General features: G+C 40.7%; 1 protein-coding gene across 1 annotated transcript; it reads left to right on the forward strand.

Annotated features, from left to right (window-relative positions):
• Positions 1–19,348: 19,348 nt before the first annotated feature.
• Positions 19,349–20,088, forward strand: BT62DRAFT_922850 (uncharacterized protein; the record flags this gene model as incomplete). Its single annotated transcript, XM_043184439.1, has 3 exons — positions 19,349–19,696; positions 19,721–20,009; positions 20,072–20,088. 3 exons carry the CDS (start codon positions 19,349–19,351, stop codon positions 20,086–20,088), a joined length of 654 nt encoding a protein of 217 aa, XP_043035516.1.
• Between the last annotated feature and the right edge of the window lie 1,897 nt (positions 20,089–21,985).

A 21,985-nucleotide genomic window follows, 5' to 3' on the forward strand; every position in this document is an offset into this window, starting at 1 on the left:
AGCACAGTCATTGTTATCTCAGACAATGAGCAGAGGGCATGGAAAGCAGACATTAGTCATCTGTAGGGCATAGAGTTCTTTAGATAGTATTTAAAGCAGTAGTACACATTGATGTACCTCAGTCTTGAGCTAAGGTTTAATACACCTGCTAAACTCTCTGACTACTTGGTGTGAATACTCTAGCCCAACATAGCAGACTATCTCTATCAGCTATACTCTTTTATCCCTCTTCATGAAATCCTTATTGCCTATCTTATTATTCTCATCATACTATTATACTAAAATCAGATCCAGACTCAGAATCCAGACTCAGATCTTGGTGGGAGCAGTGCTAGACATTAGTGAAAGTCTAACAATTAGCTCAAGACTTCACATGTCTCAGTCCAACAGCATTTTGCCAAGAATTAGCATATAAAACTCACACTTGGAAATATTATCACCACCTCTATCACAGGCATCTGCCTGTTTATCTCAGTAACCAGAATTATTGGATACCATATTATATGGTTACTGAGAGAAAGAAGAAGAAGAAGAACAGGAGTGAGAGAGCTAATAAAGAGTGGATCTCCTCTGTTGAGCTCTTCAGCCAGTGCCCTATACACTCCTGAGTTGAGAGAGCATCATCATTCAGCCACTGGCTTCAGAACCCACTGACACCAACACTTATCCCAATTTCAGCCACCAGTATTCCTGTAATACCAGCTCTTTGGTTTTTGCAATCTTGGGGTGTTCTGCAGTTGCATGGTCATGATGGGTGGTAATGATTTCACCATGTAATACCTGGTCTTAGGGAATATAGATCCTTTCATCATATCAGATCATCCCTCTTTCCTTTGTCATTCCTTGCTTGTGATTGAGCAAGAGGGCCACACATTGATCCCACTTCTTGGTGTCCCTTGTTGTGCTTTTGATTCACTCATGAATCTCTTCTTCAGTTGGCATTATCATGGCCTGAAAATGTTCAGGCCTTAATAATGTGACTTCTTCATTATCACATCCCCTCTGGTCATGGTCTACTCATCTACTGAGAAGATCAGCCTTTTTGTTGGCCATCTCAGCTTTATAGTGCAAGATATATTAGTATTGGCTGAGCTCCATTACCCATCTGGCCTGCCTTTGGTTTAGCTTTTGCAGTTGATGGAAATACCACAGATTTTGATGATCAGTCCAGATCTTGAATACTTTTACTGCTCTGATCAGATAATATCTCCAATCTTCCAGAGTGAGCATTATAGCAAGCAGTTCTTTATTGTAGATTTCATAGTTTCACTCTGTGATAGATAGTGCCTTGGAGAGGAAGACCACTGGTCACTATTTTCCATCCTGCTTCTGGGATAGTACAGCTCTGATGGCTCCCTTGCTAAAGTCAGCTTCTACTCAGAACTTTTCTTTATGGGTTGGAATGATAAGGACTACATCCTTGGATAGTCACCTTTTGAGATTATTGAAGGTGGCTTGCTGAGAGAGACCTCACATCCAGAGGGCATTTCTCATAAGCTGTGTCATAGAGCAGACTATCTTGCTGTAGTCCTTGATGAATCACTGGTAAAAGTTTGTAAATCCTAAGAAGGACAGGAGTTCCTTCTTCTTGATAGGCTCCAGCCACTCAGTAACCCCTGCTACTTTGATGGGGTCTATTCAGATGCTCTCTTCACTGATGATTACCCCTAGATACTCAGTTTCAAGTACCTCAAACTTGCACTTCTCCACTTTGAGGAACAACTTGTGTTTCCTTATTAATGCTAATACTTGGCATACTAGCTTCCTATATTTTTCCTTCATTCTTGACATGATTAGAATGTCATCAAGATAGATTGTTACTTTTCTGGTGGAGATGAGGTCTTTGAAAATATCATTTATCATCCATTGGAAAGTTGCAGGGGAATTGGTGAGTCTAAAGAACATGACTATTGGTTTGAACAGTTCACAATTAGTTTAGAATGTGACCTTTCATTTATCATCTTCTTTTATTCATATGTTATTATATCTCCATCAGATGTTGAGCTTGGTGTAGTATCTAGCACCCCTGAGTTTGTTTATCAACTCTGAGATCAATGAAAGAGGATAGTGATTTTTGATCATCATCTCATTGAGCTTTTGATAGTCCTAGACCAGCTGGAGTTTGCCATCCTTCTTTTTAATGAAGAAAAATAGTGATGCCATGGGGGATTTTGATGGTCAGATCCTTCTGCTGGACAAGTTCTTGTCAAGGAACTTGTCAAGCTTTTGCTGTTCATTGTTTCTGAGAGGATAGGTTTTGCAATTGAGGTTAGTGTTTGTGTTGGGGATTAACTTGATGGCATGGTTCCATGATTTTAGTTCAGGGAGCTCATCAAAGCTCTTCTTTTTGAACAGATCTTTGAAGTCTCATACTCACTCAGGCACTATTTCCTCAAACATCTTTTTCTCCTTTTGCTCATTGGCCCTGGCTGCCAGATTATTAGTATGATGGATGGCTTGGACATGCATCTTGTGTTGCATATTGATAGCTAGAATGGTTTTCCCATCCTCTATTTCTTCATCTCATCACTCTTCAACATCTGCATCAGACAATTCAAAAGGTATTTTCTGGCATCAGCATCTTGTGAATGTGATACAATTAGTTTTTCAGTTGATTAGCAGGTTATGGCAGATCAACCAGTCATGCTCAAGAAAGATTTCTTTGGCCCTGAGATCAGTTACAGCCAAGTTGATCCTTTCTGAATGATCACCAATCATGAGTCTAAGCTCAATAAATTCAGTGATTGAACTGGCTTGGTTTTTTGTTTCATCTGCATTGTAGACCAGGATTGGGGCCACTGTAAATCAGATGGAGAGATTATGCTTGGTGACAAAAGCATGATTAATTGAGCTTTCAGTGCACCCACTGTCAATAGGTGTAGTGACTGCATGGGTGCTTTAGAATGTGAGTGTTTTGAGCTGGACTTTAGCCAGTAGGTCTCAGCCTGGGGTTTTGGATTATCAGATGAACTTCTGCAGTCCTTAGAGCTTGTCGAGCCACTCTAGTGCTTGACAGCATTCAGCCCTTCTCATTCTTTCAATCATCTCATTGATCACTTCTTCAACTTAGGTCTTGTGGACCCAGTTTTTGAGTACAGCTTTTGCTGCAGCTTCATCTTTTGCATCTTTAATAGCTCACCAAGTCCATTCAGTGTTGAATGGCTTTAGCCAGCTATTGAGGCTTGCTGCTTCTGTTCAGCCCATAGGCAATTGAGTTTTCTTAGGCAATTCTTGGATGTGTGTGTTGATAGCTGGTATATTCAAATGCATAGATAAAGTAGGCATAGGAGTAACTACAGAGATGTTATTAGTCTGACTAGCAGCTACTGAGTGTACACCATGAAGTCCTTTGGCCAGTTCAGTGGAATCTGACTGGCCTCATCTTTTACCTCCTCCAATTTGGTCTCTGCACCAAGTTCTTCTTCTTTCTGAAGTTCAGCAATCTGCACCCTAATTTTCTCACAGGTTCATTTCTTCTTTGGACAGTCCTTGGCCATATGGCCTTTTTGGCCACAGTTGAAGCACTTGCCTTTCTTCTTTATTCAGTCTATGTCCATAGGCTTTTTTGCTCCCATATACATTGTTCCAGTTCTTGTCTTCTGTGTGCCATAAGTTGAGGCCATCAAGGGTCCCAATGATTTCCTGGCAGTTGTCTCTGATAATTTGGAGTTGTTCAGAGTTGGCAGAGTTGATTTCTTGGGATAGTCTTGTAGGGTTGATTATTCCACTTTCTGTCTTTATTGCTCTTTGTACATCTGGATGATCTGTTCCTTCCATTTGTTATACTCCACCAGTATTAAGGCTTTAATACTGATGGCAGAGATCATCATGATGTACAAGGAGGAAACTCCTCTCTTGAGGGCCTCAACTGTTTGCCCATTGTTTGCCATGTCATCTCAGATTCTGGTGAGCTTTGCAAGTTGCTCTAGCTCATTGAAGTTGTTCATGGCTGTCTTATCACCTATTTTGTATTCTTTGATCTTTTGCTTATGAACCTCCTGCACTGCTGGATCAATAAATTTGTTGTGGAGTATTTGTTTAAATACCAGCCATGAAGAATATTGGTAGTGCTCCTGAGTTGATGATTGGAAGTTTGAGAAGATAAGAATCCACTGAGTCTTTGCCTTTTTTTTGAGGTATGAGATGGCAAAGATGACTTTGTTCATGTTAGTCTCAAGGTATCTGATATATACCTTGAAATACTATTCACAGTCAACCAGAAATTGGTCAATGTCATCAGATGCCCCCTTGAATAGACAGGGTTTTCAAAGTAGATCTAGCTTGCATTGCAATATAGCAGCATTGTCAAGGAGTGAGCCCATTGGGTTAGGTCATTCTGAGAAGAGAGGGCACTACCACTCATTCAGTGGTCCAGGGAATGAGTGAAATGAGTTATCATCTGTGACCAGGCTCCCTTATAGAGTGGCTTCCTTCCAGACTATGTTAAGCCCAAATTCCATGTGACCAATAACATATGATAAACTAATAGAACCTTGCACTTCAGGTTATACTATCAGAGTCCACTGATGCATTGTTGGTATTGTGTGATCAAGATGATTACAAGTCACTTAAGATAAGATGGTGGAGAATAAACTTTAGCTTGAAGCTAAGGTATTACAGCCAGAGCTACACTACTTAAATACTAAATCCTTATTGTTCTAAAAATATAACTATCTAATTGTTCTTGCTGCATGCTGCATAGCATATTGTCCAGTATTGCTAAGATACCTACAAAAAGTATTGTCTTGCTGTTGTGTTGCTGTGGCTGTTACTGCTGTGTCTGCTGCACAAAGATAAGAGAGGCTTCTCTGTCTTTGTGCTGCTGTGTGACTTCACAGCAGTGACCAGAATTGGGGTGGTGCTGATGACTAAGCATTCTCATGATCCTAAGCACCAGGTCTAGATGCTCTGACTAAGCAGAAATAGAGGTCAATTCTAAGTAAATCAAAGAAAAAAAAAAGAAAATAGAAAAAATTATAACATTACTCTCTCCTTAAGACTATCGTCCTGATGGCTAATTTAGGGATAAGTCCTCTCCTCCAGTTGTAGATGATCTATCTGCTGGACCTGTAATCATGATCTCCCTGCATTAAAACAGGGATCTATCAGAGTATCCTGCTGCTGTTGCAGATATTGATGGAAGCTCCTCCTTAGCATCCTCCATATGTTTCTGGTTAGATAATTGGACATTGCTCTTCACTGTATGTCCTGTCAGTGATTTGCAGATGGCTGATCTGCTAAACTGTTGTCAATCATTTGTAGACTTGAAATTTAGGTTGACATATTTGCTGATGTCTATCCTGTCATTTTGTTGTTTGTAGTTATATATGGCCTCCTTCACATCCATGTATTTTTCATTGACCCATTGATTTGACTTGAGTCCATAGCCCTTCCAGCTGACTAGATAGTCAACAGTTGTTTTCATGCCTTCCCTTCATGCTTTAACCTTTCATATTTTGTGGTTTAGCACTTCATCAATTTCATAATGTTTCTCATCATTGATGAGTTCTGGTGGTGGTGGAGGTGGTCATTCCTGATTTGAGAAGGCCAGGGCAATATATAGTGTTAATAATGTCTCATTGAAGACATTATGAACTTTTCAAGTTGCTGAGAGTTGCAATTTGTATGTGGAGTTGCTGATTTTGATGATGACTTTGAACAGTCCTGTTTGCTTATCTGCTAGTTTCTGTTTGGGGCATGGAAGATGAAGATTTATTGTATCTAGCCAAACTTTGTCATTGGCTGAATATTTGTGGGCCAGTTGATGATGCTTATTATATTGCTTCTTCATAGTTGTGGCAGCCTTCTCAAGGACCATCTTTGTTTCTTCATGGATTTTTGCCATTGTTATGGTAAAATCCATTGATGCTGGTGTTGTTGTGTGTACTCATCCACTTTGCACAACTGGTGGGTTTCACCCATAGTTGACAAAGAAAGGTGTTTTCCTGGTTGCTGAGTGAACCCTGTTATTATGTTAGAAGGTAGCTAATGCTAGTCATTCAATCTAATCATCTTGTCAATAGTTGATGAAAAGCTGGAGATACTTTTCAACTTCTTAGTTCACTCACTCTGTTTGGCCATCTGTCTGAGAGTGATATGCCATTGAGGCATTTTGCTTGATATTGAGGAGTCAGTACAAATTGTCTAGAAATTTAGACACAAATTGTGGTTCTCTGTCTGAAATCACTACTTGAGGCATGCTATACTTTGCATAAATCTCATCCTGTAGGATTTTTGCCCATTATTCTGATGTTAGTTCTGTCAAACAGGTGATCAGGATGATCACCTTTGAGAAACAATCGACTATGACAATGATTGCATCATAGCCATCACTTTTGGGAAGTCCAGTTATCATATCTACCAAAATGTGGGTTCATGGTGATGAAGGAACCTCATTTGGATGGAGAGGAGCTGCTCAGGGTTGTGTTGAGGATTTGCCATGCTGACAAATCTCACAAGCCTTAATATATTGAGTAATATCATGGTCTATTTTGGACTACCAATACTCCCTCAAGACTAGTTCCTTCATTTTAGCGATTTCAGAGTGTCTGGCAGTCATGTGATCATGACATGTGATGATGATATCACTATGAAGTCTCTGATCTCTTGGAATATAGATCCACCCATCATAGCAGATCAATCCTCCCTCTTTCTTTAGTCCCTGCTCATGGTTGAGTGATGGAGCAATTCTTTGATCCCACTTGTGGGGATCCCTGATGATGCTCTTGATGCATTCATGCATCTCTTCTTCTGTAGACATAATCATGGCATGGAAGTGTTCTGGTTATAGGAGCATGACTTTCTTATTGTCATCTCCTCTGCTGGTCATGGTCAGCTCTCTGGCTGAGAAAGTCAGCCTTCTTGTTTGCTGCACCAGCCTTATAGTGTAGTGTGTATTCATATTGTGATAATTCTGTAACCCACTGGACTTATCAGCAATTAAGTTTTTGTGGGAGACAGAAATATTAGAGGTTCTGATGATCTGTCTAGATCTCAAAGGTCTAGACTGCTCCAATGAGATAATGCTGCCATTCAGCAAGGGTGAGCATTATGGCAAGGAGTTCCTTGTTGTAGATTTCATAGTTGTGCTTGGTAATAGTGAGTGCCTTTGACATAAAGGTGACTGATCGCCATTTGCCATCCTGTTCTTGTGAAAGAACTGCTCTAATAGCACCTTCACTGGAGTCAGCTTCCACCCTAAATTTCCCATTCTGGCTTGGTATAGCCAGGATGACATCTTCAGCCAATCAGCATTTGAGATTGTTAAATGCCATCCATTGGGAAATTCTCCAAGTCCATGGAGAATTCCTGGTCAATTGCATCATGGGTTAGACTATTTTGCTATAGTCCTGGATAAACTGTTGGTAGAAGTTGGTGAATCCAAGAAATAATTGCAGTTTCTTCTTCTTGGTCAGCTCTGGCCACTCAGTTACTCCTGTCACCTTGACAGAGTCCATCCTGATGCTTCCTTTGCTGATAATGACCCCAAGGTATTCAGTTTCTAATATCTCAAACTCATATTTTTCAGCCTTGAAGAAGAGTTTATGCTTCCTCATCAGGGCTAGTATCTGACATACTAGCTATCAATGTTTTTCCTTGGATTTGGACATAATAAGAATGTCATCCAAGTAGATTGTGACCTTTCCAGTGGCAATGAGATCTTTGAAGATGTTATTCATCATCCACTGGAAGATTGCTGATGAATTGATGAGTCCAAAGAATATAACCATCAGTTTAAACAAATCACGATTAGTTTAAAAAGTGGCCTTCCATTTGTCACTCTCTTTGATGCACACATTGTTGTACCTCCACTGAACATCTAATTTGGTGTAGTATCTGGTGCCTCAGAGTTTGTCCATCAACTCTGAAATTAAAGGAAGCAGATAATAGTTCTTGATCATCATTTTGTTGAGCTTCTGATAATCCTGTACTGGTCAGAGTTTTTCATTCTTCTTCTTGATGAAGAAGAAGAGAGAAGCCATCAGTGACTTTGATGGCTGGATTCTTCCACTGGATAAATTCTTGTTGAGGAATTTGTCCAATTCCTGTTGTTCATTATTGCTAAGTGGATAGCACTTACAATCTAGATTAGTGTTCACATTGGAAATCAATTCTATAGCATGATCTCAGGGCTTTGAATCCAGTAATTCATCAAAACTTTTCTTTTCGAATAAGTCTCAATAGTCTCATGCTCATTCAGATACTATCTCCTCAAATGTCTTTTCCTCTTTGTCAGCATTAGCTTTTACTGCTAGGTCATTGGCATGATGGATAGCTCGAATGTAAATGGCCCTTTGTAAATCAATGGCAAGGATTGTCTTATTGTCTTTTATTTCTTCATCCCATCAGTCTTCAGGATCTTTGTCTGGTAATTCAAATGGAATCTTCTAGCATCAGCACCTAGCAAAGATGATGCATCTGGTCTTCCAGTTGATTAGCAGATTGTGTCAAATCAGCCAATCATGACCAAGAAATATTTCCTTGGTCCCTAAGTTGATTACTGCTAAGTCAATTCATTTGAAATAATCCTTGATAGTGAGTCTGAGCTCAATGTATTCAGTGATCAAATCAGCTTGGTTCTTTGTTCCATCTGCATTGTAAACCAGAATAGAGGCTGCCATGGCTTGAGTGAAAAGATTGTGTCTGATGATAAAGGTACAATTGATTGAATTCCCTGTATAGCCACTGTCAATCAGAGCTGTAACTGCATGGGTGGATTGAGATGTTAAGGTCTTGATCTGGGCCTTGGCTATCAGATCTTGTCCTCCAGCCTTGGATTGTCGAATGAATTTTCATAGTCTATATAGTTTGTTGAGCCATTCTAGAGCTCAATTTCTTTCTGCTGTTCACATTCCAGTGATCATATCATTGATCACTTTCTCAGCTTGGGTCTTGTGTACCCAATTCTTAAGTATGGCCCTTGCTGCTGCTTTGTTCTTTGCATCCTTGATAGCTTGCCAAGTCCATTCAGTGTCAAATGGTTTTAGCCAACTAGTGGGACCTTCTGTTCCAGTTTAGCCCATAGGCAATTGAGTCTGTTTCAATTTGTTAGCTTGGTGAACCCTTGATGATGATGCACCTTTAGGGCTCTCTGCCCCTCTTCAGCCCTTTATCAGCACTTGAGTTCCCTGTTTTGATTCCTGAGGCAATTCCAATGAATAAGTGGTATTGTCAGGTATATTTGAATGCATGCATAATTTAGATATAGAAGGTAATCCTACAGAAATAAAGTCAGTTCATTCAATGGCTGGAGATGACAGTCCATTCTTTAAAAATCTGGCTGAGTCAGCAGAATCGCTCACTGCTCAGCTGGATCTTTTACCTCCTCAGGCTTGTCATCCTGTTCAAGGTCTTCATCTTTCTTCATCAACTCAGCAATCTGCACCCATATGTCTTCCCAGATGCATTTATTCTTCTTCTGAGAGCAGTTCCTCACTATGTGGCCTTATCAGCCACAATTGAAACACTTCTCTCTCTTCTTGAGGTGATCTATATCTATTGGCTGACCTATTCTGGTATAAGTCATGCCTGTACCAGTTCACTTCTCATCAAATGAAGAATTTGGAGCTGAGCCTTCAGGCTTGGTGGGCATGGTCATGTTAGAGATGGAGAGTTTTGGGCCCTGTCTCTGATGCTTCTGTCCTCCCCATGATAGAGTGGACGATTCCACCTTCTGTTATTGTTATTCTCAGTATATTGTGATGATGCACACCTTTCATTCATCATATCTGACTGGAACATCATGTCTGATATCCAAGATGATCTTAAGATAGGAGAGTGAAGGTCCCATCTTCATATACTCAACCATCCTACTGGTATCAGATGTGTTGTCCTGGATCCTGGTGAGTTTGCCAAGTTGCTCTAACTCATTGAAGTAATCAGTGGCCAGTTTATCTTCCATCTTGAAGTCCTTCATCTTCTGTTTATGGACTTCTTGGATAGCTGGATCCATGAACTTGTTGATGACTATTTGTTTGAAGACCAGCCACAAGGGACACTGGTGGTGTGATTGTGTGGTTGACCAGAATGTGAGAGAGATCAAAATTCACTATATTTTGGCCTTCTCTGTCATATGAGTGATGGTGAAGGTTATCTTGTACATATTGAGTAAAAAGTACAAGGTAAATACTTGGAAATATTAATTGCAGTTAACAAGAAAGCGATCAATATTGTCTGATTGTCTTTTGAAGAAGCACAGTTTGCTTATAAGGGTTGGTTTGATATTGAGAATTTGTGTGTCTGCTGTGAGAGTGGCTATGAGGTTCAGGATCCCACTAGCAGGCAGGACCATTCAGGCTGGTAGAGGCCCTAAGAAGGAATAGAGAGAGCCATTATTGGCAATGGGACTTCCTGGTGGTGGTATTTTCTTTTGCATGATCTACCCATTCTTGACAGTCCAGCCTTGAGCAAGTGCCACAGAGTCATCTTCTGTGAGAAGAGATTTCTTGAGTGCCTTCTCACCTCCACTGCCTTTGGCTTTGTCTGGTGATGGTTGTCTGGCAAATGATTTCCAAATCGGCAGCCACTATAGGTTTGGGTAGCAGCTGTTCAGCAGGGGTTGGCTTCTAGTGAGCTGTGATGCCATGCTTTGGATGGCTGTAGTGATGAACAAATATCTTGACAACATTGTTTGGATTGAAGGTGCCATATTAGCTGGCTTGCTCAGCACAACACTCAGCATCCAAGGTCTTAGTGTTGTACCATACTTGGGTCTGTACAGCAGTAAGGCCTGCATCTGATATCCTAAATATCTTTTATTATAAATAAAAATAGCCCTTTTGGTGGCTGCATATTGCAAAATTTCTGCATGCTTGATATAATCAGCAGCAGTATACCTTTGTCTCATGGGTGACACTAACCAAGTGTCATCCATCCATAATGTAGTGGTGCCTTCCTGGTACAGTTTCATAAAGTCCTTCTAGTGTGTCTTCTATGCTAATTCTTTCTGCTTCTCTTCATGCATTTGTATGTTCCATGAGCTGACCCAGTCAGTTAGAGGATCCTTGACTTCCTTATTGTGATTCTTCTCCCTCTTATTGTCTGCATCTCTACTGGTGGTCTTGCTGTCTGCATCTCCCTTGAGGAGGGAACTGTCATGTGAGTTGCAGACCTCTGAGATGGCTGTATTGGGGCTGTGTACTGGATCTGGCATTATTGGGTCTGGATTGAGGAGTAGGCTGCCATTTGGGCTGCCTTTGTTGCTCCTTGTCCTCTGCTCATGCTGTTGCTGCCACCATTACTCTGTGATACCAATGAAAGTTTTAGTAGAACTGTGGATTGAGGAAAAGGGCAGTGAAGTTCCCATTAAGAAACCTCTGAATGTTGCCTGTAAGGTTGATGCTCTTGTCATCTCCCCTAATGGTTCCTCAGTCTGCTGATATTCCATCTCTCTGAGTGGGGATATTGTCAGTTTCTGCAATGGTATCAGTCCCATAAGATAGTAGACAGTCATCATTGAGATCAGTCAACATCCTTTGGTGGATCTTGTCTGTGTATGTCCTTCCTCTAGATGGTTCTGCCCAAGGGTCAGACTCAATGGTGGGAGTGGCAGGCTCCCAGAATGGAGAGTTGGGTATACTGTTGGTGGTGGTACCAATGAGCATACTGGTTTGATTACTTCCTGTGTTCCTCCTCTGCTCTTCTGCTGCTCATGCTCAGAGATACCTTCCAAAGAGAGTGTTCTCCCTTATGATCTCATGGTCGATACATGCCTGCTCCTGGAGGTACTCAGAAATGTTACTGGTACATCAAATCTGATCCTCTCAGAGAAGGACCAGGTCAGCATTGGAGACTGGTTGTATTGTTCTTGGTACCTTTCATATGCCTTCTGTTTGGCTAAGATTACTGCTAGCTGCATAGCACTCTAACTGGTCAGCTTCTCTGGCAGCAGCTTGTTAATATTGGTGCTTGTCACTGTTGTCATTGAAATAGGGGTCAGTGTCAACCCCTGATCTGTGGTCAGTGCTTCTGCTTTGTACTGATGTGGTGTGTCAGGATCTAGACCCCCTGGTATTTCTGGTTCCTTGAGCCATCTGTGTAGCATCAAGAGAGTCTCTGGTATGATGACCAATGCCTCCTCCAGAAACAGGGGTTATTGTTCTTGTTGTGATATTGTGCTCAGGGGATGGGATGGGGGTGTTAGGTCTGAGTCATCAAAACTCTGTAGCCCAAAGGTTTTCAGCATCTCAGATGACTACTGACAGGGGTCACAGGGGGTATGTGTGCTGCTGCTCCTCTTCTTCCCTAGAATGCCCTTCAGCTGAGCTCTCAGAGACAGCTTCAGGTGTGACTTCTTCCTCAGGTCAGAAAGACTGTCAGGTCATTGAGGGTCAGGCAGAGGTAGAGATATCAGAGAGGAAGGTCTGATGTGACATTTTGTAGGATTATGTGGATACATTGAAACTCTTAGTAATGTCAGATAGCCCAGGCAGTTATTGATTGGCATCCACAGCACAGCTGTATAATCACCAATAAACTGATCAAGATTCCAATGATAGAAGCCAAGAGTTCAAAGAACTCATGAGTGAAGTTCAGATCAGATGAATTAAGTGCAGGGGGCATTCAGTTTCTCAGCATAATTGGGCTTGAGAAAGGGAAGCTAAAAGCTTTAAGCTAATTGTTAAGCCCAAATTCTATGTGATCAATAACATGTGATAAACTGATAGAACCTCACACTTCAGGTTATACTATTAGAGTCCACTGATGTGTTGTTGGTGTTGTGTGATCAAGGTGGTTACAAGTCACTCAAGATAAGATGGTGGAGAATAAACTTTAGCTTAAAGCTGGAGTATTACAGCCAGAGCTACACTACTTAAATACTAAATCCTTATTGTTCTAAGAATATAACTACCTAATTGTCCTTGCTGCACACTGTGTAGCATATTGTCCAGTATCACTAAGATACCTACAAAAAGTATTATCTTGCTGTTGTGTTGCTACAGCTGTTACTGCTGCATCTGCTGCATAAAGATAAGAGAGGCTTCTCTGTCTTTGTACTGCTGTGCAACTTCACAGCAGTGACTAGAATCAGGGTAGTGCTGATGACTAAGCATTCCCATAATCCTAAGCACCAGGTCTAGATGCTTTGACTAAGCAGAAATAAGGGTCAATCCTGAGTAAATCAAAGAAAAAGAAAAGAAAATAGGAAAAATTGTAACAGACTATGACACCATCTTTTATAGTGAACCTTAGTTGGACTGCTTCTGGGTCATCTTAGATCAGTTTCTTCCTGATTCCACTCCCTGTGGCTTCATCAGGCAGAGGCTGAGCCTTAAGAACTTGGCTTCCTTTGCCAGTCCAAGGGTTTCAGTATCTGCTAGATTGAGTTATCAGCTGAGGTCAGGATCATGACAGCTAAGTTGCCACTGATTGAATTGAGGGAGTGAAGTATGTATAACCACTTCAGATAGAGGGAGCTGTGTATACAGCTTGTCTTGAGATGATAGGAGAGGTTCACAGCATTGGCTGTATTTTAACTGGCAATTGATATTCTGGTAGTATGCTGACTGGGTCTTCAGAGTATCTTTGGTTGTATTGATCTATGGCATAGCTTATAGCAGCATGCCTAAGGATCTCTGTTTGTTCATCTGGTTCTGCATTAATATATAGTTGGCCCATCCATGATGCCAACCAGTTGGCATCACACCATAAAAATAACACCTCTTGCTCATACTATTCCTGATATTCCTGTACTCATGTCTTCTGAACTTCTTCAAGTACTTCTTTATCCATGTCCTTGACTAGTGCATAAGTGAGCTCTCTGTCAATGCATGGTGGTTCACTACTTTCAGTCTTCTGGTTGTCTTTATCACTCTCATCCTCTTCTTTGAGGAGAGAATTAATGAGCAGGTTAAAGATACTCTCCTCATCCCCTGGTGGTCATACTGTCTTTATTGACCCACTGCTCCAGCTGGATGCTGAGCCCAGTGATAGAGCTTGAATGTGCCAGAGTGATGATGTTAATATAGGTGGTTGCAGAGTGGCTTCTGATATCTGAATCATATCAGTTTCTCTCTGCTGCTCTTGCTGCCTCCACTCACTTGCTATAGAGATGGAAGTTTCAGTAGTACCTGTCATCAAGAAACTATCATGCCACTTAGCTTTTGAGATAACCTCAGAGAGTCTGAGCAGAGACATGAGCATTGATAGGCACTTGAAGCCCATAGTGCCTGAGGATGGACTCATTGTCCTTAAAGGTGATATTGATGCTGGGGGTTCAGTTGGGAGAGGGATATTTAAGGGATGGAGGGTGGGTGGCAGCTCTTGGGACATCATTCCAAGGTGGAAGAGAGATTGCTCTATCACCTCACCTTTCTGCTTTGCTGGCAGTAAGGACTTCTGTGGATCCACCTGCCTATAGGTCAGTTTCAGTGATGCTGGGCTCTCAGAAGATAGAGGTTGATAGTGAGAGCTGTGAATGGAGCCCATACCAATCTGGAGATCTGGCCTCAATATGCTCTCTTTCATTCTGATACTGCCTGCTTTGGCTTCATGCTTGATGGGCTGTGGCATCCCAAGCTCACTGCCCTTCTTTCATGATTCATTGCTTGAGGGTACTGAAGGCTTGGTGATGTTCTTCTGGGACCTGTTGCTATCATTGTTCTTCTCATCTGACTGCTTCTTTATAGTTGAATGAGATATTAACATTCTAGGAGGGGAAGTACCAGTGGATGACCTTCTCAGTCTGCCTCCCCTCATCACTGGTCTGCCAATCAGTCTGATGGAGACTGCCTTATTCTAGTGCTGGTCTCTAGGGAGTTGGCATGTGAGCCAGAGATGGTTGTCTGATGTTGGTTTCCAATAGATGAGCTGTGGAATCTCAAAGCCACTCTAGTGGCATTGAGGGAGTCTCAGGCATAGTCAGCAATCCCATGGATTGGGAAGGTGATAGAGAGGTTAGAGGAGGGAGACTGCTGAAAGAAGTCTCTCAGGAGATCCTCATCCTCATGATTAGAGACAGAGAGTCATATCCAGAGATTCTGAAATCCTGTGAGATGAGTGTTGCTGTTTTTGCTGCTTGATTGGGGTGGATATCTGTATCCTTCTTCTTCTTGAACATTCTCTTGATACAAGCGGCTAGACCTGGCTTCAGGTAGGAGGCTTGTTGGAGGCTGGTGGGATATTTGTCAGGATTCTGAGATGTTATGGAGGGGAAGATCAGGGGTTACATTTTATAAGATGTGTCAGATGTGTTGGAATTCATTGTAATGTCTGATGGCCCACACAGTGCCAATGATGGAAGCAAGGAGTTCAAAGAACTCTCAGTCAAAGTTCAGATCAGCAGTATTAATAGAGGGCATGAGAAAAGAGAAGATCAAGCTTTGAGCTAATTGTTAGATCCAAGTGTTATATAAACAGAAACACATGATAAACAGAAGTCTCCTTGCACTTCAGGAAATTAACTGAGTTCACTGATACATGTTCTGATTGATGTGTTGCAAGGCTTTAGGATCAGCTTGAGTATAGAATGGTGTAAGAATAAACTTTAGCTCAAAGCTGAGGATTTACCAGTAAAAGTGAGCCTTCTTAAATACTGTATAAGTCTGAACTAATTATACTACTACCTATTGTGTGTTGCTGCATCCTTTGTGCCCATTGTCCTTGGGCATCACTACTGTACAGAAAAGACTGATTGTGCATCATTAGGCAACTCTATTGCATCAAAAGACAATGACTGACTCAGCTTAGTTGTGATGACTAAGCTTTGCCTCATGGTCTTAAGTGCTCATCTAGGCACTCTGACTAAGCATAAATAGAGATTAATCATAAAGAATAGAAAAAATCATAACACCTATCATAAGATCTATCACTTAGTGGCATGAGCCTTTTGTTTTTTATCTAGCTTAAATCATTATTATATAGTGATGAACCAGAAATTGTTTGCTCTATAACTCCCTGCAGGCAGGAAACACAAAACCTCTTGTGGTAAGTGAAACTAAGGCATAGAATCTAAAGACTAGTTCAAGTGAGTCTAGTCATATATCTCTGTACAGTGACTAATCTCTAAAGAGGTATAGCAAGAAGTAGCTACAGGGGTATGAGGCTCTGAATTGTTTACAGTGACTCACAGTATGTATGCAAACTTTTTTATAACAGAAATGTTGCATAAGAATCTGAATACTAGATAGTGCAATCTATATACAGTGCAAACTTTTATTGTTGGAATCCTATATACAGTCCTGATGGAGTCTAGAGAAACAGTTAGTGTTTTTCAGTTACCTTTCAAAGTCTTTTGTTAGGTCTAGGCAGTGTAAGGATGACATGCAAGAGCAACAAATCACTTTTGTATTTTTAGGAATGAAGCAAGACAAGACAATATTTCACAAATTTATAAGTTTGCTATTGTCATATACAAGCCTTGTAGAGTTGTCAAGATGCTATGGCACTCTCAGTCAAAGAGTATTGATCTATAGATGGTCTGTGTAGCTGGTTCTATTAGAGGAGTGTCATACTGATGTACAGTTTAGTATAGGTGTCAAGTAGTCTTTGTATTCTTTGTCTCTTTTTGTCTATATTTCTTTTATACACTACTTATACTATCTTTTTACTAATACTAAGTACACTATATTTAAACAGCCTTTGTAACCACAGTACTAGCTTAGTGAGCCTAACAAAGTTTTTACTACATAGAGCCTTAAAGGCTGTGAGGCTTTTAATAAACATTGTATATTTAAAAGTTCATATAGCTAATAGTATGCTAGCTCTTCTGATATTCTTTATAAATATCTAATCAAACATATGGTTAGTTCTCTGCAGTCTATTACTCTTTCACATGCTAGCTGTAAAAAGCTTAGACATTCACAGCCAGCCTTATATACATGTTATAATAGACCTTGTGAGCCACTTTAGAGTGCCATGTGTATACTAATAATAACATATGTCTGATCAGTTATCACAGTGCCAACCATGCCTATGGTGCTTATTATGGTATAGAAAGTTTGCACATCATATAGTTGATGAGAAAAGTTTATAAAGCTGAGAAAAGTTTATAGACAAATAGAAAGTTCACATATAACATATAATCTTTGTGCACAAGAGGATATCAGTGAATAATAGACAGTTCTTGATGAAATTACTGCTGTTAAACTTGAAATGATTGGTTTACTAAAAGCCCACTTAAGAGCAGAAGTCAAATAATTATTGGGGCCTATGATTTCAGAGTGCACAGAGTCTAGAGACTCATCAACAGCTTCTTTGAACTGTGAGTAGGAGGGGTATCTCTATCATCCTGTTGTCAGATCATAGAAGTACTATTTCTATAAGCTCCATCATTCTTATGCTGCATCTTCAAACTGGATTGTACAGAATATTACTTGGTAAGGGCTGAACCTGGTGAGGCTTATGGAGAAGTAGATGCTGTACACCTCAAAATATACTTTGCATTGTTGGAAAAAGTGTTTCAAGTCCAGGCTTTCTCTTTTGAATAGTACTGGCTCTCAGACAATAGTCAGCTTTAAATTTCCCCAGGGCTTCATAGTTTCAGGCTCCTATGGAGACAGAGTGTTGAGCAGCAGTAGTGGCAGTATTAGTGGTAGAGCTGGCTTTTTGAGCCTAGGCAAGGACTGCAGCCTCTGGTCATACTGAGAATGGTCTGGCAGTTCTTCAGAGGATGAAGAAAATGGTACTGCTAGTTCTTCTCTCTTTTTCTTTGCCAGAGGATGCCAATAGAGTCAAGAGTCTGACATCTTCAGACTCTGCTCCAGCAAATAGATAGATGGATGTGGCCAGGACTTGCCAAGGAGTCTGCCAGAAAGGGTTTTGGCTTCTCCAACTGCTTAGACTGCTTTCTGTTAATAGTAGTTGTTCAGATGCACAGTAAGAGGAAGGAAATGAGAGCTCCCAGTGCCTCTTCACATTTTATACTATTTCTGCTACTCTAGTTTCTGCCTATGCTCTGTCCACTATATCCCTGGTGTGCTCTGGCAGTGTGAAATATTGGAGTCCTTTGCTGATGTCTAACCAGTGGATATCTGTCATTTGCCACTCTCTGAGCTGCCAGTAATGTCCAGGCAGATCCTTCTACTATACAGATTCATCAGTTGAGAATATATTCATATCCTCTGCCTGGCTCATATGAGTCTACTGTTTCTGATTTAGTGGACTGAGGCTTGCTCCCTCTGAGGCTATATGTATCAACTCTAAGGACAATCTGACCAATGTTCTGCTCTTGGATTGAGGTGTTTTGAGGTGTGCTGGCTATGAGACTGGACTCATCTACCTACCTGGAATAAAACTCAGATAGGGCTCCTGGTGTATGCTCTTAGTAGTAGTCAGCAGTGGAGGCAGCTATGTTTCTGGTTGGAGGTCTGCTTTTATGGCTGTTGTCCTCTCATACTGACTCTCCCTTGTCAGAGGTGGCCAGTCAGATGATGAGAGAGGGTTTAACCCCTTCTCCTCCAGTTCATACACTTTTGAGTCCTGGAGATCAGACAATGTAATCCCCACTTCTATGTTCCTTCAATTTCTCCACCAAGACTTCTGCTGTGAGTTTAGGCACTTCAACCCATGCTTATAATCAGATGCCTGATCCAGCAAGTCAAGAATTGTGACCTTCTCAATAAGATTGGCTTCATTATCCAACCAGTGCTTATGCTTCTCAAGCTTTGTGAGGCCATCTTTGAGCATATCAAGCAGTCTTTTCAACATTGAAAAGATGTTCCCAGCAATTTCTGACTAAAAGGCAGACTCATATTGTGATGCTTAAAGAATAAAGCTATTAATTTTATAAATACTTTTGTGCAAAATGCATTAAATTCAGCAAAAATTCACAACTTTAGGCCAATTATAGATTATGCACCTCTCTTAAATCTATGAGTTATAGAGTATGGGAGAGATTCAATTTTTAAGTGATAAACAAGTTGGTAGATAGCCAAAATCTGTGGGTTACTGCAGAGTATAGGTTATTACAGATATGAGTTAAGACAGAGTCAACTGTACTCTGAAGCACAGGAGAAGATGAAGTGCTATGAGCATTAAAAGAGGTATGACAAGGAAAAAAGTACATATGTGGAGGAAAAGGTGGAAATGAAACTGTCCTTTGAATCCAGTGTTGAGAGTATGAGCCATAATCACAGGTACAGTTGTACAGACTCCAAATTAGTTACTGGTTCTAGAAATTTTCATTGTTAGCATAGCTACACATCTTAGCAACTTACCACCTGCTAAGATGTGAGTATGTTATATCTATTTATACTGTACCTTACTGATCTATAGTAGATACATCTATTTTCTTGCTTTAGATACTGTATATATCAATCACAGTGACTTACCACCTGCTAAGATATACACCTATTTTCTTGCTTCAGACTAATTCTTGTTGCTCTTGTGTTTGCTACACAGTCTCACTGTCATGTCTTCTCAGATTCTCAGATCCACTGCTCAACAGGTTATGGGCTCTGATGATATGTCTTCATCAATCTCTACTGTCAAACTTCTTAATCTGCTTTGCCTAAAAGATGATGACACAAACTACATCCTATATAAGAAACAGATCTCAAATGTGGTCACCTCAAAAGAACTTAGACAAGTCCTGTATAGAACTGCTAAAAAGCCTATAGAGATAACAGAGACAGATGGAGACTATTACCTACCAGAAAATCTTGTACTCTTATCTAAAGATGAAGCTGAAAAGCAACTGATCCTTCAGAATGCATATGAACAGAAGGAGGCCCAGGTCTATGAGATGATGTATAAAACAGTCAGCATCTTGATCTTTATGCAGATCAAAAATAAACCCTCTACTGCTGCAATGTGGAAGAAGCTCACTTCTATCTTCAAAGAAAAAGGTGTTTTGACACAGCAGAATCTACTTAACAAGCTCCAAAATCAACACTGTCCTGATGATGGAGATATCCAAATCCACCTTACCAATATATCCAGAATGAGAGAAGAACTTGCCACAATAAGGAAGTCTATAAGCAATGACTCCTATGCTACCTACATCCAAACATCACTCTTGATAAACTACAGACCCACACTCAAGATACTTGATATTGCCTCACAGATGATTGGTAAGTCTGTATCAAATAGCCTTCTGATTCAGCAGATCCAAGAGACTGCTGATCAAAGGCAGGTGGAGAAGGACATTGACAAGTCTGTACAGAACTCAGCAATGTTCTTGAGCAACAATAAAGGGAAAGGAAAGGGTAAAGGAAAGGCTACCAGAAAAAGAGAGATGAAAGAGAGCAACAATGGCCTGCACTGCAACAACTGCAGCTGTGGCAACCATGTTGAGAGAGGACTGCTATAGAGAGGAAGAAGGCAAAGTAGAGCAAGCACCATAGGACAAGGCTAAAAAGACAGCCCAAGCCAACATAGCAGAGAAGACAGATGATGAAACACCTGTAAACCACAGATTCACAGCCATTCTAGATGCCAAAGCACCAGTCCTCAAGGGCACATCTGACTATCAAGCAGATGCACAAGCTCTTGCAGCTCTGGGCAATGACACAGTATCCAAAGTCATTGACATTAGCACAAGCAACCACTTCACTGGCCATTATGAATAATTTAGCAACTTTATAGCCATCAAGCCTATCTCTATCCAGACAGCAGATGGCTGAACATTCAGCATAACAGGTAAAGGAGATTATCCTACCCAGTTACCAATAGGACCAGATCAAAAGCCAATGCCTATCACTCTCTATAACATCTACTACTTGTCTAGCATGGCATTCACACTCATATCAGTCAGCTGTCTAGATTATAGTAGATACTTGCTCACCATTAAGGATGGCCATTATATAATATAAAGCCCACAGCCCAAATGCAAAATAATTAGCATAATACCAGTGACTAGAGGCCTATATCACATAACTGCCTCTATAGCACCTAAATCCATATCTAACACCTCTATTGCTGCACTCTCTGAATGTCTCATAACTATGAAAGAGTTTCACAATCTTATGGGCCACTCAAGCAAAGCTATTCTTATAACAATGATAAAATCTGGGTTAGTATATGGTATCCAGGTTGACATAAAAACTAATATTGGATTCTGCTAAGCATGCATCCAAGCCAAAGCCACCCAAAAGCCATTTCCAAAGAACAGTCTGAGAAATGAGACAGCAAAAGCATATGGTGATAAAGTCATAACAGATATCTGGGGATCTGCTGACACTGAGTCAATCAGTGGTCACAAGCACAGTAACACTTATCAGAATATCTCATCATAAGAAGAAAAGATCTACTTTATAAAGAAAAAGTCTGAATCATACTTATGCTATCAGAAATATGAGTCTTGGGCAAAGGTGCAATGTAATGTAAAGAACATACAGATACTTGGCTTGGACCAAGAGAGAGAATTCATGAGTAAGGAATTCAAACATCATCTTGACCTTGCTGAAACAGCTCATTATCTGACAGTCCACAACTCATCTCAATCTAATAGAATGGCAGAGTGCAGCAACCACTTGCATCTTGAAGGTGCTCAAGCAATATTGATCTAAGCAGGGCTGCCACTATATTTATAGGCAGAGGCTGTCTCACACAAAGTATGGCTAAAGAACAGAACAGCCCACAGCACATTAGAGGGCAATATCATCCCACATGAGAAGGCAACTCACCAAAAGCCTGATCTCTTCCAGCTACATGAATTTGGATACACTATATGAGTTAAAAAGCTTAGGTGAGGCAAGCTCCAACCTCAGGCAGACACTGGATGCTTTGTTGAACTTGATGAAGAATCCAAGAGTATTTAAGTATACTGGCCCAGACAGAGAAGAGTTAGTATTAAAAGAGACATCTACTTCGACAATAGCAATGAGCCTGAAGATGTCAAGATTGAGAGGGAGACAGTAACTAATCTCAATTCAGATACTCCTGACTCAAGCCCCAAGCTCCACAACTAAGCAAGTGAACTCATAAAATCTAAAACCCCACCAGCTATATCTGATGAATGTTCACTATCATCACTTACATCACTTCCAGACACTCTCAGTCCTGTCCCACATGAATGACATATCCAAACCACAGATAATGCTAAAAA

The sequence above is a fragment of the Guyanagaster necrorhizus genome, assembly GCF_019112545.1.
Source record: "Guyanagaster necrorhizus MCA 3950 unplaced genomic scaffold BT62scaffold_32, whole genome shotgun sequence".
Classification (NCBI taxonomy): Eukaryota; Fungi; Basidiomycota; class Agaricomycetes; order Agaricales; family Physalacriaceae; genus Guyanagaster; species Guyanagaster necrorhizus.